General features: G+C 43.9%; 1 protein-coding gene across 3 annotated transcripts in view; it reads left to right on the top strand.

The window, feature by feature from the left end:
- Positions 1–17,612, top strand: part of DOP1A (DOP1 leucine zipper like protein A) — a 694,260-nt gene that overhangs the window by 330,169 nt on the left and 346,479 nt on the right. For all 3 annotated transcript variants that reach the window (XM_069235613.1, XM_069235614.1, XM_069235612.1), the window contains 2 exons: positions 8,192–8,292; positions 16,815–17,074. In XM_069235613.1, the coding sequence (XP_069091714.1) occupies positions 8,192–8,292; positions 16,815–17,074 (361 nt within the window). The remainder of the gene's footprint in view (positions 1–8,191; positions 8,293–16,814; positions 17,075–17,612) is intronic.

Below are 17,612 nucleotides of genomic sequence, written 5' to 3'. Positions count from 1 at the left end.
CCCCACTGGGGTGTTGCAAGAATGTGGATTTCTAGTTTACTATGAATTCAGAACTATAGCATCTCTGTCTCATGGAGCATCGGTTTCTCAGGATTTTGGTAATTTGTCACTCCATAGTAGCTTATTGGTTGTCCATATCTGTTTGGTGGAGTTGAGTGAGCACCAATTCGTATGGCTCAGATGAAGAGAGGGAAGTTGTGTGAAGGGTGGTAGGCTGGTTATTATAATTCCATATTTGGCATTCTCAAGCCTTCCGATGTGGCAGCATACAGTTTATTCTTCTTCAGCTTTGGTTTCTGAAAGTGCCAGAAGCAGTGTTTGATGTTTTTGTTACTCTTTTTTAACAGTTTGTGGGGAATTCTGAGAGGGAACATACTGAAAACATAGGTCAAACTGAAGGATATTACCATTTTTAGTGGCTGTCCTCTTACCCATAGTGAAATCTGAAATACTTTTCAAAGTTCAATTTTGTCCGTTCCATCAGTGCTGAAACTTTATCTGCAATTATCGTATATGTGCTTTGGCTGAACCATATTCAAGATATTTTATTTATGTTGACATCCATTGAAAGGGGAAGTTTGAGATCAATAATTTAATCGCAAAAGTGTTCATGAGGAGAGCTTCACTATTGTCTGTTTATTCTATATCCAAGAATTTGGAACATTAGAAATGATTTCCAGTACATTGTCCAGTGATGCAGCAGAGTTAGAAAGCACCAGCAGTATGTCATCTGTGTATAAGAATGTTCTGACTTCTCAAGTTGGTGATTACAAGCCCTCCGCCCTCTGTCACTTTTGGATTGCTATTGCTTGGTGTTCTAGCTTCAATAGAAAGAGTTATGAGCAGAGGAGGGAGCCCTGGCTGATGCTCCTATAGAAAGATGACAGACTTGTACCCACCACTTTTACTGCAGCAGTTGGATTCTGAGGCAGTCAGCCTATTTGTTAAAAGAAACTTGGACCCTAAACTTGCTCTTTTTAAAATTTGAAATGTATAAGCTTTCAACATGGTTCAAGGTGTTCCTGGCATTTACAAAAACTGCAGGTGCTTTTCTCTGCTTGCGATTTTCCTCTTATCAAATCCATAAGAGTTCTCATGTGATGATATGAGGACCTCCCTGATTCTTTTGGATCAATAGTGATGTGTACTTTCATAATCTGTTGGTTAGCATTTTTTCCAATACTATCAAGTCCATATTTATAAGAGAGATTGGGCCTGTAACTAGCGCACATATGTGGATCCTTTTCTATTCTATGTATCAGATGGCTTTGTTAAATTGAGAACGAAGGCCATTTTTGGTTGCCACCTCTGCAAAGATTTTACAGAGTTCTGATATGACTATTGATTCATTTACTTTAGAACATTTGATTGGTAGACGGTCTTCTGCAGAAGCTTTGTTAATTGGCATGACTTTGAAAGATTCAGCTATTTCCTCTTCATTAATGTATTTTTCAAGGTGGTCTGCAGCTGAGACACGCAGTTTCGGGAGGAGGAGGTTGCCAGAAATTAATTTTCTGGTTGTAATGTATTGTCAGTCTTGGATGTGTAAAGAGAGATGAAAAATAATTTTAATTCTGCAGCTGTATCTAGGGAATTGGTCAGTGAATTAATGTTTTTATTTCTGACTGATGGGATGACCCGTGAGGTTGTTTCTTGCCTTAACTGCATGACGAGCAATAGTCCTGCCTTTTCACCCTGTTCATATTGCTTGTTTGTGTTCTGGGATAACACCCATTCAGCTTTTGGAGTGAATATAAAATTGAGTTCAAATTTTGCCTTGGTTATTGCTCTCAATAGGCCAGGAGACGTTTGTTTATGATATTTTGCTGTTAATTCTCTGATTTTTCTTTCCAGTGCTTGCTTTGTTTATAAAGAGGTTTGTTTAGTTATTGCTGAACCTTCCAGTCGCTCACATCTATTTTAGGCTTTGCCAACTGCCCTAGCTATTTGGGGTGATGAGACTGAGTGCTCTTTGAAAAAGGAATATAGGGCCTAATTACAAGTTCAGTGCCAGGGGTCCGCTGTTACCGCCAGGGTCATAAATCCTGAAGGTTGGCGGCGGTTGAAGTTGTGGTCAGCCACGGTGGCCCTGAGTTTATCGTCACAGTACTGATCACAACTTCCCTTTCCACCAGCCATTTCATGGTGGGGTGCCCACCATGAAAAGGCCAGCGGAAAGGCAGTGCATGGGCCACAGGGTGGCCCATGCACTGCCCACAACCATGTCTTGGGCAGTGCATGGGCCCCCTTGCCCAGCCCCCTCGGAATGTGCACTGCCTGCTACAGCAGACAGTGCGCAGTCTGTTGGTATTGGGGCACCCTCTCTGTGATGGCATTGGCCTCGGCTCCTCAGGGAGTGCGGCCACACTATTTCCAGTGGGCAGATGGTGGAAACCTCCTAATACAGAGGTTTCCACTGGTCAGCCCAGTGGAAACATAATTGGGCCAGGCTGCTGAGCTGGAGGTCTCTTCCCCACTGGTGTGGCGGGCCGACGATTGGCCCACCAAACTCGTAATCAGGCCCATTATCTTTTAGATAATGTTGCAAATTCCTTTGATCACTAGGATTCCTGTATTTCATTGTTAACATTTTCCATCTACACTATTTAGATCAAGATCTGTCTTGACTAACAGTTATTGAGAAATGCAGTGAATTGGGAAGTAAGAAACTGGTGGTGAGAAGATAGTCAATTTGCATTTTAGTTCCTTGGGCACATCACAAGAAGGTGTATAGTTTATCTGTTGGGTGAGTTAAGTACCATGGTTCATCAAGGTGTGCCCTGTCAGAACTTAGAGTAGACGTTTGTCTGTATTTTCAGAGCCTATCAGGATGACCTGGATAATTCAAAACAGGGTCAGGTACCACATTCCTTTCTCCTCTCAGGTGATCACATTCTTTGACAAATCTGTACAAAGCAGACAATAACTCTGATGTATTTCCTTTTGGAGCATGTATCAGGCTGATAACAATAATGGTCTTTTGTACACATAATTTTGCAAAAACATAATGGTTTTTTGGGTGGGACGAGATCTTTATGATACAGGTGGGTTCATTTTTGTATAGTGATGATATACTCATTTTTTGATGTGCCCATTTGAAAATGACTAGCCTCCACACTGGTGGCAACTGTCCCGATCTGCCTCCACTAGCCTGATGCAATTGTGCAGTCATTTGGCTTCAGTAACGCTACAACCCGCTATGATCACCGGAGATTCTCTAGGCCTCTGCTACAAGAAGAAGCAGGATGGGGTTGGGGGCTGTTTCATGGTCCCAGAAACCCCAAGTGGTGTAGCCACTGCACTTTCTGTGTCAATAAAGAACTCCCTTATGCCTGCTTGTTGATGGCTGGGTGCCCCCATTTCCTTTACAGTATATGTTCCATATCGCATGGCATGTCTCATTACTACGAGGGTGTTCTTTGGAGCGCCTTGAACGAAGGGTGGGGTTAGAAGGAGCCCTTTCATGTCAAGATTGCAGATAAAAAGTGAAGCACGAAGGAGCTTCTTTAGAAGTCTTTTTTGCAACTGGATTGCAGAAGGAGCAAGACATAACAGAGCTTTTTAGAAGTAGGCCATCACGAGGTTGACCAAGCTCCACTTCCCCACTTGATGCTTTTGGATGGTCTTTCCATTGCCTGACATGTAATTGTACTGCCTAAACCTTAGAGTGAGCCTCCTCAATGCATGAATGGTGAGGCTGAGGAAATCCTCTTATGTAATATGTTGCAAACAGGAGGTTAGTCGCACTCACAACAGTGCAAGTGGCTGTGATGTGTTGCCAAGCACTATGTTGTGCTACAGAAGGTTATTCTTGGCAAATCTGGACATTTATTGGGCATCTATCTGCAGTTGTTGAGAAGAGGAAATTACCTATTTGAACATTTCCATTTCACACTTCAGACATTAGTGTCTTGCTCTCAATTGTCCAGCAGTTCAATACCGCTGAGTGAGGCTTGCCTAACGTCGGGATGGTTGCCATGCTGTATACCTGTCAGCCACTTGGAGTACTGAGCCCTTACTGAGGTGTTCCATGCATGGTGTGCTGCCATGCCTCCCATTTAAGCTGGAATCTTCGTGTTTTTCATTGAATTTGCCTAATGACGCTTTCTATGTTGCAGCCCCCCCAATTGCACCACACCAGTCACCACAGTATTCCCCTTCAGCTCATTCATTGAGGCCTAGCTGCTATCCAGCAAGCTTCTAGACTTTTGCCACTGCCTCCTCTAGCCGACAGAGGGAACCTCTGTAGCCAGTCAAGCTGAACACTGTGGAGGTACAACAGGCCTTGGTTCATCTCCTAATTCTCTGTGCCATATTGTGATGATTGTAGGTCTGATGGGAGCAAGTGTCTCACCGCTGTATGGGCATCTTGAACATCAGCAAACTTTGCCCACTTGGATAGAATCATTTCTAAGCATGTTTTTTTCAGGAATCCGGTAGTGCATAAATGTTTTGAGTGGCATAAAATATAAACTCTCGCCTGAAAGCTTGAGTCCTATCTTATCTGATGTCAGCACATTGTAGCTGCTATACTTTGACTCTACACAACTTTCTTGGACGGCTGTAGTGGCAAGGACAGCTCACGAGTCAGACATATAGCTTTATTCTGTTTTTCCTGATGCAAGAGTAGCATTAGAAGAGATCGATTCAAAGATTCATACAGCAGGGGCCCTTGGAGCATCGCATAAACCAAACCATCCCCCCAGTCTTTTTGTCTAATCCACAGTCCTCCGTGGAGAAAATGCTTCGGAGTCTATGTGGTAAGAGAACTGGAGTATTCTGCCTTGACATGACCACATATTTCAAGTTCACAAATCATCTTTATATGGCATAAACTATTTCACGAGGGACATCCTCTATACAAAATATATTCAAATTGATCCTAGTCTTATTGTCAGAGACTCGCTGCTTCTACAAACTTCTTTTTTTTCAATTAGTAGAGCACGGATGCTTCTACAAGCCTTGTTTTGGAAGCTTTCTGCTTGCATGTTTTTAAGGACAGCTATTTGGACGTATTTTCATTTGTTTTATATGCATGACATCCTTGCAGAGACGCCAGGGCTGATGTATATATGGGGCAGAATTAACTATGTAACTTTTCACGCAATACATTTTTCACTAATGATGGCACTGCTTGCTGTTGTATTCTGAAATATGGATTCAAGGATAATTTCGTGCTGGGGAAATGAATGTTACGCTAGTGTATCATTACCTTTCTGACAAGGTGTCCTCCGGAAATCATACGCCGCCCTCACTTAAAGCAAAACTGACTATCTTTTAAATGCAGTTTCCTTGTGTGAAGGCTGAAGTTTCCTCTTTAGAGGAGGAATGATCATGATGCCTTCATCTCCTTCCTGTCCCATTCCTTACTCTGTTAGAAAGAAGGCCAGCCTCACATCCCTTATTCAATTTAGGTGAAATCTCGCTGCAAAGAGTGTCGCCTCCAATGACTCGTCCCGACCCCTACAATTAATTGTCACAGGATTGCAGGCAGGTGTCTCCAGAAGGGGGGACTGAAAAGAATGTACTAACTATTCTATTCTCTGAATTTATAAAGCCCGAGCTTCAGGTTTCCCAGCGCTCTCAGGGAAAAGATGGGTGACTAATATGTCAACACCTACACCAAAAGTTCGTAAACAAGAACCGTTTAGTTTTTTTCTAAAACACATAAACTTAGCCTCCCTTCTGAGCCGCATCTGCAGGGAGTTCCGGAGCTTGGGAGCAGATAAGTGTATGATCGACCTACCCTCCTCCCTCTCCTGATTCTCGGGACCACCAGCAGGTCCTTATTGTTTGATCTCAGGTCCCTGTTGGAGCAGTAGGAAGTGGCCATGCCCTGCAGAATGGATGGCCCGGGCTTGTACTTAGCTTTGTGTACTCTGCCCTTTATGGGGAGCCAGTGAAGCTTAAGTGCCTCGCCTGCTGATTGCGTTCTCAGGATACCTAGCAGTACTCGGGCTGCAGCATTTTGCATAATTTGTAGCTTTTCTATCACCCCCTTCGGGCTGCCTCAATCAAGGGCATTACCGTATTCCAAACGTGCCAAGATCATTCCCTGAATCACCATCCTACGTGGTTCTCTCGGGAGCTACTTTAATATATTTCTCAGTGCCCTCAAAAAGCCAAAGCAGCTTCCTGCCACCTTTTTTACTTGCAAAACCATGGCCAACTGAAAATCCAGGATCATCCCTAGACTTTTTACTTCGGGTTTAGGGTCTGGTCTTTTTCCTAATAGCGGTGGCCAGTTAATCTGGTCCCAGAGCAGAGGATTCTGCCCTAGTACCAGTATTTTTCTCCCTTCAGCTTTAAACAATTCTTTTCCATCCATTCCGATACCCTCTCTAGGCACCTGTTTAAGCACTTTGATGTGGACACTACATCTGATGACTGCGTAACAACCTGCTGTGTTTTGTCTCCATTCAATACCATTTTTAAGCCCTATTAACCTCTGCTAAAGGGCAGACATAAATATTAAATAATAAAGGGCTCAAAGACGAGCCCTGGGGAACTCCGCATTTCAGCTTGTAGCAGGAAGAAAGGAAAGATCCTTAACTAACCTGGAAACTACGATTTTCCAGGAAAGATACAGTCCATCTGCTTGCCTTCCCTGTAATGCCTACTTCTTCCAGTCTCTCTAGAAGAACAGAATAGGAGACCGTATTGCATATCAAAAGCAACACTAAGATCTAGGAGAATCAGAGCTGCTTGATCCATCCTTGCCCAAAATCATTCTCAGGGCTTCAGTGCCTTTCAGAAGCACCGTTTCTGTGCTATATCCTGTCTGGAAGCCCATCTGGGTAGGATGAAGAATATTGTTACTCACCAGATAACCTGAAATATGCCTGTTGATTATTTTCTCTGCGATCTTACTAATTCCAGGCAGGGGCAAGACGGTTCTGTAGTTCCCTATCAACTCGGCATCAAGTTTGGCTTTTTTTTTTGTTTTTAACAACAGACGAATAACTGCATGTTTCCATTCCTGTGGGACAATGCACTTCTCTAATGAAAGGTTGTACAAATATGTCAGCGTATGAAACTTCGTGTTACCCCCTTTCAGTATAATGTAACTTGGTGCCGGATCCAGCGGGGAGCCCGATTTCACTGAGGTTGTCATAGCTGCACTTCCTCTTCAGTCTTAGATGGGAAACTAGAAATTAATATATTAATGTCCAAAACTCTTTGTCTTTTGTTCCCATCTGCTTTACACTCTGCTGATTCTGGGAGAGGGCCTCATAGATGTCCTTTGCCTTTCCCAAAAATGTTTTTGCCAGGGCTTCACATTGCTCGCTGGAAATTTTGGGATCCCTCTCTAAGGTATCATGATTCAAAAATGAGTTTACTATATGGTAAACCTCTTTAAAGGAGTTAGCGGATTGCCTAATCCTGTCGGCAAGGTCTTTGGTACATGCTTTCCGAATTGTGTGGTGATATTTTCTCAATACTGCTTTGTATAACTGTTTACTTGGTTCGTCATATTTTAATCTCCACCTTCTTGCATATTTTTTACATTGTGTTTTTAATTGTTTTAGTTCCTCTGAAAACCATACTTTTTTGTTTTGTAATGGCCTGCTTTTAATCTCCTTCACTGGGATAAGGTTCTTTGGTGACACAATTTTTTACTTCTGTATCGACTATGTTTACATCACCATCAGTAGTAACTATCAGAGCTGATTTCTCTAATGCCTGCTCCCATTTCTCCAAATTTAGTTTGGACTGTTGCCGATAGCTTTTTGAATGAATCGTTCTACTTATATCTTTACCTGTTCTAGGAATAGAGAATGAAATAATAAAATGATCTGCCCAGCGCATTGGCTGCATCTTCTCTACTGTCAAATTAGCTATATTTTAAGACAAAGAAAGGGCAGTGGGAGTAGTGAAGATTACAAGTAAGTAAGCTGTTAGGTACCTAGCAGTGTATGTTATGCATGCGTCCAGAGTGATCACACACAGGTTCTATGATTATTTATAGCTGCTTAAGGTTTTGAGATTTATTTCCTATCTTTGGGAAAGCATCCAAAACCATACTAATCTGTGGAGGGCACCGGTGTTGAAGAACTGGTCCTATAGCTAGATATTTTTTATTTAATACTTTTTAAAATATTGTATAAAATTGCTATTTAATCTTCCTGATTTGTCAATATTGCACATAAAGTTTCAATGTAATATTAAGTGCCTTATTTCTGTTTCCCAGAAAATACGTATTCAGGCTCATTCAAAGTTTGCCGTTCTTTGGCATCTCACTAGAGACCTTCATGTTAACAAGTCCTCATCGTTTGGACGTACTTTTGACAGGTTAGTACATATTCAAAAGGTTGTGGCAAATGTATTTCTACATTTTAAGAACTGTGCACAAAGAAACAAATTGTAGCAGAAGAAATTATGGTGTGTTTTCAGTGTTTAGATCGATCAGACTCACAATGTGAGGGGCATAAGATTAGATCTTCACCGCTCTTTTAATTCATATACTGTGTATGTCAAACTGTATGCTTAACACAAACATGTAATATGTTATTCATTTGAAATTATTGTTCTAATAAACATATAGAAATGTTGGTCTTGATCTTTTATGGATTCACATGTGTATATGTTTGTAAGTATTGATCCTAGTTCACAAAGCAGTAGAGGCCTGGAGGAAGTTTTACATTACACACGCTTCCAAGAGGATAGTGATGTGAGTGAGATATGAAGGAAGAAATTGGCTTTGCCAAGAAGGCCACATGTTGGTGCGGACTGAGGAAGGAAATATGTAGTAATCAACGATTCCTTCTTGGCAAGTAGGAGTTAGGCAGCCAGTTCATGTAGGATAGAGATTGTAGATTTGTTTAAAAGGTTACAAGATAAGTTACAAGTTACTTAATAAGGAGACCCCACCAGGATCAGCATCCTCTCTGCTCAACCCACTCTCTCTGTCACACTCCTCCAGTCACTCACCAACATTCCATGACATCAGACACTGGCTGAGCCGAGCAGAGAACAGAGGAGGTGTGCACAGAATGCATTATCAGCATAGCAGATTATAACGAAAACGTTATTTTTTATGTACAAGGAGTGTGTGCACCATGCTGAACTTGAAAATATCCAATCTTGTACTCCTTAGTGAAGAATCACAGTGCTCAGCTTGACTCATATACTTTTATCCATGCAGAAAGGCAGTTTGCTATGTTCCATCAATCTCTGGGATGCGGACTTCCACATTTCCACCTGGGAACCACAACAGAAGTTTGTGAAATTTTTGAAGGGGCAGAACCTCAACATACCATATTTACTGTTGGTCTGAGATACATGTGTGCAGCGCCTCTGGAGTTTACTGGAGCGCCAGAGCATCTTCCTGATCTTGAACCAACTTACGGGATCTTTAAGTGACTGGACACACAAGATCAGCCAGTGATGCCTGGCGGCTTATGAATGGTGGTCACACCCTGGGTTGACTCAGGGCATCTTCCAACAGTGGGAAGATCCTTAGCTGGATCTTTTTGCCACTGTTGAAAATATAGAGTGTCAAAACATCTGCATGTTGAAGTACTGGAGAGCGCTCTCTGTAGGAGGGCCTTGCAGTGGGCACTGCTAAAGAATATTTGTCAGCCCTTTCAGCCTGTTTGCATTTTCTTTACTAACTGTGCTTGCTGAAGTCACCCGTTTTGATGCAGTTTATTAAAGGTTTGACACACATGCTCCCTCCGAAACCATTTCTGATTCCACTGTGAGATCTTAATTTGGCCCTGATGCTCCTCATGGGCATCCTCTTTGAGCCCATTAACAGCTCCTCATTGTGGTTTCTGACTGTCAAAATGGTCTACTTCACTGCGATCACTTAAGCTCGTAGTATGAGTGAACTCCAGGCTACTTATTTTATAGGTGAGGAATCTGCGGTTAAAAGCACCCATCAGAAGAACACATTAGTTATCTTTGCCAGAGCTCTTTCTGGTGGATGCTTTATCTAACTGCAGATTCCCCACTGCCCTCCTTCCCACCCCCCGTTTTTTGTGGGATGGTCTCTTTTTGCCATCTACAAAGTTTCCAAAGGAGAGATCTGCACACCGATACCTCTGATTGTTTTGTAATCTGCATCTTAGTGTGCAAAAGAATCAAGCAAAGTACTGATGTCAGTGCGCAGGGTTGGTACTTATATGCGGCTCCTATCTGTCGCTTCCAGGGCAAAACAAGTCCAAACCAAAGCTGCATGGCTGCACCTAGTGGTTTGCTCAACTACTGCTGTGAAAATGTATGGATCTAGTCTGGTGCCCGGGGAATATTCTACAGGTGAGGAAAATGCTGTTAGATAGAATATTGACGAGAAAGAGTGTAATCCAAGGGTCAGTAACTTGATTGTCTTGTACTTGGATATAATTTCATAAACTTCACACACAGTACTATGTATGAGCCATATCCAATGAGAATAGGGACAAAGAGAGAACCAAGCAGCTGTGATCTTGAAGGACATAAGGTAAAACTTCACAGAACTGACTATGAGGGATGGAGTGATAGCAAAAGGCCCAGCCAAAGAAAACAGTATGCTGAGTAGAGGATTGAAGAAAGCAGGATAAATCCGCAGAATACAGATAGAAGTGTAAAATGAATCCTATTTCCTGGAGTTGGCAAAGAACTGCAAGGAAGTGATCACACAATATGTGACTCAATGTTTTTTAAGGAGGAGTAGTCCTGACCGGCACCCAGAATAGCAGTAATAGGCCCAGATGCTGAGTAGAGGGTTGAAGAAAGCAGGATCAATCTGCAGAATACAGATAGGAGTGTAAAATTAATCATATGTCCTGAAGAATGCAAAGAACTGCAAGGAAGTGATTGCACAATATGTGGCTCAATGATTCCTGAGAAGAAGTAGTCTTGACAAGCACCCAGGCTACCAGTAATAGGCCCAGATGCCCAGAGGAATCCAACAGATGCAGAAAGTTGGAGGAGAAATACAGTGTAGTGTTAAGGAGGAGGAATGGAAAGTCATCAGTAATTGAGTCCTGTCGCACAATCACCGAGGGAAAAATCAGTAAAGGCATGACTGTGTGAAACTGTAATGGATGAGAATGCCACAGAAACCACTAATTTTGCCAGGCATCATCCCATCCTTCTTATTTGCTAGTTATGCTAACCCGTACTTTCCTGTGTACAATGTACTAGGCTCGACACTTCATCATACCCATCCCAGCCTTCTGTTGTGGCCCAAAAATGCCGCCAAGAACCATCTTGCTACTTACACCATTGCACTTGTACCTAGGAATCTATGTTCCTAACCTTTATAACATCACACCCGAACACACCCTGGACCTGGGAGTCACAACAAGCCATTCTGGATTTGGAGATATGGCACACTCCTGATAGAGGCTTCTAACTGCTGATTCCTCACCTTGGAGTATTCCCCAGACATCAGACGGATCCAGAAAATCATCAGCAGTAGCTCTGTGCTCTGGTAGGGGACATCAAGCAGCTCTGTGTCAACTTCATCTGCTTCAGGTGATGTCCACAGTGCCAATATAGGTGCCACTCCGGCTCGTTAACATCAGTTCCTTTTTTTTCACGCCAACAGCATGATTACAGAGAGCTATCTCAGTCAATTTCTGACCTCTTTTTTGACCTTTTGTCAATTGTTTTTGAGTTTTGCACCCAGTGTTCGAGAGATATGTCCCCCAACAAATCCACAGAATTTAAATTGTGTGAGGAGTACCACAGACAAATGTCTATCTCTAACCCATACTTTTGTTTGCCTGTGGCACCTGGAGTCCAACCACAACTGCAAGGCCTGCACGTTAGTAAATGAGCCCAAAGCAATTTATGAGCAGGCGATGGTGATGTGGCAGAAAAAGGCTCCTTACGCATATCAGTCTCCATCTGGTGGGAGATTTCAGACCTGTTCTGGAGCTGATACCACAGACGATCGTCATCCCACTCAAACATTCTTCGGCTATTTCCTTGCAAGCGCCATGCTTCTAGGCCCTGCTCCCCTCTCCATACGCAGAGCCAGCAGGCGGATTCGCTCCGTGGTTTCCCAAGATTCTCACCAAACACTCCATCTTTGGGCCAATGGCTTCCTCTTGTTCTCCCTTGGGCCCCCAGACTTGAGAGGTGCCCCTGCTGGGTTACTACCGGCAAGTCTGGCCCAGCGTCAGCCAGGACTTCTGGATCTTCTACAGTATCTGGACTGATGCAGGCACTGTCACCTGCACAGGTCCTAGTTCCCTCTGCAGTGGTTCTGGCCCTACCAATGCTACTTGAAGAGCACCCTATTCTCCTCTCCAACTGTGCCACTCCAGTGCTGCTCGATGTAGACACCGGCGCTGCCCGTACTGCATCAACCTGCCCTGGACTTGCCACCCTTAAAATGACCCACCTTTCCAGATGGGTGTGATGGAGAGGGCTATGTCCACCAGGAGGAAAACTGGTATGAGGGGTTGAGTGACACCAGTGGCCTGGACACCTCTGCCACAGAGGAAGGAGCATCTTTGCTCTGGTGACACGCAGATCAGCAGAGTTCCTTGACCTACAGCTACACTCTGTTGAGGTCAAAACCAATGTCTTGACAGAGATTCTTCAACGGGGGTAAGATCTGCAGAGCCCCTGGTCCGGTTTAAAGAGGCCCTCACTTTCTTCTGGGGGCTTGGGATAAACTCTGCATTGGGGGCTCCCGTGTGCAGGATGATTGCTTGTAGCCACTGCCCTGCCCCTGGAGACCCACCATTCCCCACCCAGTATCCCATTTCGGAGAGCCGGGGGGTGCAGGCCTCAGTGGTCAAACTTAACCCAAGTTCATTCCCTTGCACTCCATGAACTAGGGAATCAAAAAGGCTGGATATCTTTGGGAAGAGAATCTTTTCTTCCACCAGCCTGGCATTTCCGTCAGTGAACATTGTGTGTGGGCCGGTATACTGATGACATGTGGGACTTGGTTGCGCAGCTGCTGCCCATGCTTTACGAAGAGGGCTGAGCCATCTTGAATCAGGCACTGACAGATGGCCGGGATGCAATGAAGTTCCCCATTTGGTGTGGAATGGACACACCTACTCATTAGACTGAGTGGTACCCTGTAGTCACTCCTGGCTGAGATCAGTGGGTTTTGCAGGAGATGTCCGATCTTTCCCGATATAATAGTCATTTGAAGGCTCCCGCCGATCTGGTGATATGGTGGGGCCTGTCTCTCAGGCTCTTTTAGGAGAATCGAGTCACCGCCAGAACCCAAGGCCTCTTCTTGGGTTCTCAACAACAGCAACCATCCAGAAAGAGAAATTCAAGATTCTCACCTTTGCTCAGGTTCTGTCTGCCCTGGACACTCAAGACTGGATGGTAGCGTTGGACCTCCATTATGTGCATTTCTACATTATGGTCCTGCAGGTCCATGGACCTTACCTGTGGTTCACGGTCAACCAGGAGCATTTCCAGTTTGCTGTGCTCCACTTTGGCCTCACTAGTGCCCCTAGGGTGCTCATGAAAGTGGTGGTTGCAGCACACATGTAAAGGTCAGGGGTTCAGATTTTCCACTACTGGAATGACTGGCTGTTGAAGGCTGGCTTGCTACACGCAGTCATCGCCCACCGTCCGACTAAGGCAAACCTTCTGAACTTGCTAGGGTTCAGTATCAACATGCGAAAGACACACCTGATTTCTTATAAGATGCTACCTTTCATCTGAGCCATTCTGGATTTGGTGCGGTTCTACGCCTACCCCCCCGAGCAGAGAGTCCTCACATTAGGGGTATGATCCAGATGTACGATCCAGATGTTTTAACCTCAGTCCTGCATTTCAGTGAGACTGTCTCTGAGGCTAACTGGGTCTGATGGTCTTCTGCATCCTGCTATTAAAGCACACTCAATGGCCTATGCAAGCTCTGCAGTAGGATCTAAAGTCCCAGTGATTACATTACCTGAGGAATCTCTCTGACCTGGTCCAGATTTCAGAGGAGACTGCAAAAGATACCTACAGTGGTGGTTGACGAACTGCAGTTGGATCAGTAGCAGACCCCCTCTCTCACTTCCCCATCTGGAGCCAACAGTGGTGACCGATGCATCACCTCTGTGCTGGAGTGGCCATCTGGGAGAGGTGGAGATAAGAGAACACTGATCTCGGGTGGAATCTCAGCTCTATACCAGTCTTCTGGAGTTGAGGGCTGTCTGCTTGGCGATGAAAGCCTTTATCTCATCCATCAAGGGAATGCTGGTTCAGGAGTTCACAGGCAACATCAACCCATGTGGGCTTGTGGCCACTATGCCAGGAGGCCCTGCACCTCTGGTCTTAGCTAGAGTGCCAGGACATCTTCCTGGTTGTGCAGAATCTCTGAACGCTAGAGCAGGCAAACTCAGTTGTCAATGCCTTACAGCTCACAAATGCATCTACATCCAGAAGAGGTGATGCAAGGTCTCTTGCGAGAATGGGGAGGACCTTGGCTCAATCTTTTCGCCACCTTAGAGAATGAGCAATGTCAACACTTCTGCATGTTAGAGTTTCTCGCTAGGAGATGCAATCTGCTTAGACTGGAACCTGGTACTTATTTACACCTTTCTGACGATACCGCTCCTGTCCTGGGTACTCACGAAAATTAGGACCGACAGGGGCCAACTCATCTTAATGACTCTGGACTAGGCAAGGAGAGTTTATTTTCCCAAACTCCTGAGCATGAGCATCTGTCTGCTGATCAAACTGCCCTTTCTTAAGGACCTCCGATTACAGCAGCAGGGCAGGGACCTGCATCTGAACCTGCACACACTCCATCTTCATGCTTGGAGATTGAGTAGTGACATTTGAATGCCTTTAATCTTCCTCCCGGGATTTGTGATGCCCTCTTGGCAGCCAGGTACCCCTCATCAAAAACTGTATACACCTGCCACTGCGTCAAATTTGTGGCTTGGTGTTCCTTATGACATGTTGATACACCTTACCTCTTTGTCAGAGTTGCTGTTGTATGTGCTATCATTAGCCCGGCAGGGCCATGTCTTGTGCTTCATTAAAGGTTATCTTTCTGACATTTCGGCTTTTTTGCGGTTGCTGGATCAGCCCCACTGTTTAAGTCACCAGTTGTGACATGTTTCCTTAAGGGCTTTCACCCTTTGTTCCTTCCTACCTCTTTTGTCTTGCCCCAGTGGGATCTTAATTTGGTTCTGAAGTTTCTTATGCACATTCCAATCGAGCTCCTACACAGTTGTCATCTGAAATTTCTGACTATTAAGACTGTCTTCTTAGGGGCACCACTCATCAGCCAGGAGGGTCAGTGTGCTTCAAACTGTTTCAGTTAACCCTCCATACTTCAGTTTCTACCTATGTAAACTGGTTCTTAGGACTCGCGCCACCTTCTTACCGAAGGTGGTGACTCCATTCCATGTCAGCCAAACCATCACACTGCCGACATTTTTGCTCCATTTCATCCTTCTAAGGAAGAGGAGAGGCTCCATTGCCTGGATCCGAAAAGAACTCTGTATTTTTACATTGATCATACCAAAGGCCACTGGATGGATGATCAGCTCTTTATCTGACTCACAGGAGTGATATTTTGCCATTTGAAACCTACCTGTTGAAGTCTGGTATCTAGAAACAGTATTGCAGGCCTTATTTACCTGTCTTCGGCATATATCAAAGATTAGATAAGTAATCTTTTTTGATGCAGAACACTTGTGAAATGTTATACTGAGGGCCTTTTTAATTTGTTTCCCTCTGTTAGGGAGCCTTCCCCTGTTTGAGATTGAATTGAGTTGAGTTTAGTTGCTGGCAGTCCCTTTAGCAACAGGTATGTATTCAAGATATCTGGTCCTTGTTGGGTGGTGTCTTGCATCCCAGAGTGTTATGTTAAGACTTGGATCTGTCATCCAAAGTGAATCACTGTTTGTGTTTGTAGGGCTAAGGGGAATTATTTAGCTTTAAGCACAGTTTCATTTTTGATATCATCTGTAGGTCGGCTACATCAGCTAGCTACTCCTCATGCTTTTTGTGACCACTGCTTTCTGGATTCTGGTCAGCACTGCATTATTCCATGGCCTTTTGAACAGTATGTTTGGTTATGTTGATCTATAAATCTGCTGCCTTCACCCTTTTTTGTTTCTCATGCTTTCAAGTGTTTCCATGGATCACAGGTAAGGGGAACTGGATGCATCAGAGAGCTCAAGCTGGAATGGTGCACAGATGTTCAGTACTTCCTACAAACTAAAACTTTCCCTGCTGGAGTGCTCACCATACATTAATAAAAGACCATTCTATCCGTTTGTAATAATTGGTGCTACTACTAGGTAGTGAACCAAGGCTGCTTCCTTACCTGCATACAGTTACTCAACATGTGACTTTTGAACTCAGTCCTGTAGATTTTCACTACCCCTGGCTTATATTGGTATGCTCATTGTTTCTCATGTGAGGCAGCTTTAATAACATAAATGGCTTTGTGTGTTTGGTAGGACGGGCCTGGCTAGATCCGGTACTTCAAAAAGATGACATAGCAAGAGAGGGAGGATGAAAGATGACTTGAATTCAGGAAGGTGGCTGATGTCATAGGACAAAGAGATTATAAGAGAGAGCCTGTGGCTGTGGGTCTCTTTTTCCTGCAGCCAAGACATACTTTGAGCATGGAGGAAGAAGTAGTAATGTGCAGTTGACTGAAGAATCTCTATGATTGGTAAATTGTTCCTGGTTAAAGCATTTTATTTTCATAAGGTATTGGAAATGGGTGCCCACTGGAGATAAATTAATAGTTTATTCCAGCATATTTCTTTGACTCGTTTATCTGTTGAAATTATTCTCTGTGTTTCATTTGTGTAGCATTCGTTTTTTTAATTGATGGTTGCCACTTACAGCAGTTTTGTTGTTAATTTCAAATGATGCTTTTATTCTTACAGGTCATTGTTTCTCATGTTAGACAGCCTTAATAGCCTAGACGGCTCCATGTGTTCAGTGGGACAAGCTTGGCTAAACCAGGTACTGCAGAGACATGACATAGCAAGAGTACTGGAGCCTTTACTTCTTCTGCTGCTCCATCCCAAAACTCAGCGTGTCTCTGTACAGCGTGTCCAGGCAGAGCGCTATTGGAATAAGCCCCTGCCCCATCCTGTAGAAGAAAACGCAAACTGTTTTATAAAAAAAAAACATTTTTCTGATGGTAAGTGTTTAAAGAAATGGTGGCAGGTTAAATCCAGTAATATTGTTGATTTTCAAATAACCTTAAAGTGTCAGCATTCATGAGTGTGGCTAAAACAAACGTTCTGCAGAAGACTGGCCTTTAACTGTTCTGGAACTTTTAACAATTGAAATCTTATTGCATAACCTGTGTAATGTCTAGCTTAGTTACTGCTAATACCCACTGATCAGATTCTTATTCCTTGTCCCAGGCCTTACTCATAAGTAGGCCCTACCTCTTTGATTGGAACTGCTATAGTGTTTTATTGGACTAATCTCTTTCCCCCGGAAGGCCCCATACAGGGTACCTTTATCCACATGTCCTCCTGGTCATAGCTATCCAAGTCTCAATTCTAAGCTGCAGGCTACAGACTGGGAGAGGGGGAGTATGAATCAGGCCTGGGGTGAGGAAGAAACACATTGTATTGCTTTGCAGAAGTAAGACACTAGTGAACCATTAGGGCATACCATTCACAGTAATCTAATAACATTTAGCGGATACAGAATTCGATACAACAGTC

This window comes from Pleurodeles waltl, chromosome 5 (assembly GCF_031143425.1).
Source record: "Pleurodeles waltl isolate 20211129_DDA chromosome 5, aPleWal1.hap1.20221129, whole genome shotgun sequence".
NCBI lineage: Eukaryota > Metazoa > Chordata > Amphibia > Caudata > Salamandridae > Pleurodeles > Pleurodeles waltl.
The sequence above is the reverse complement of the archived record's forward strand: the minus strand, read 5'-3'. Positions and strand labels throughout refer to the sequence as shown.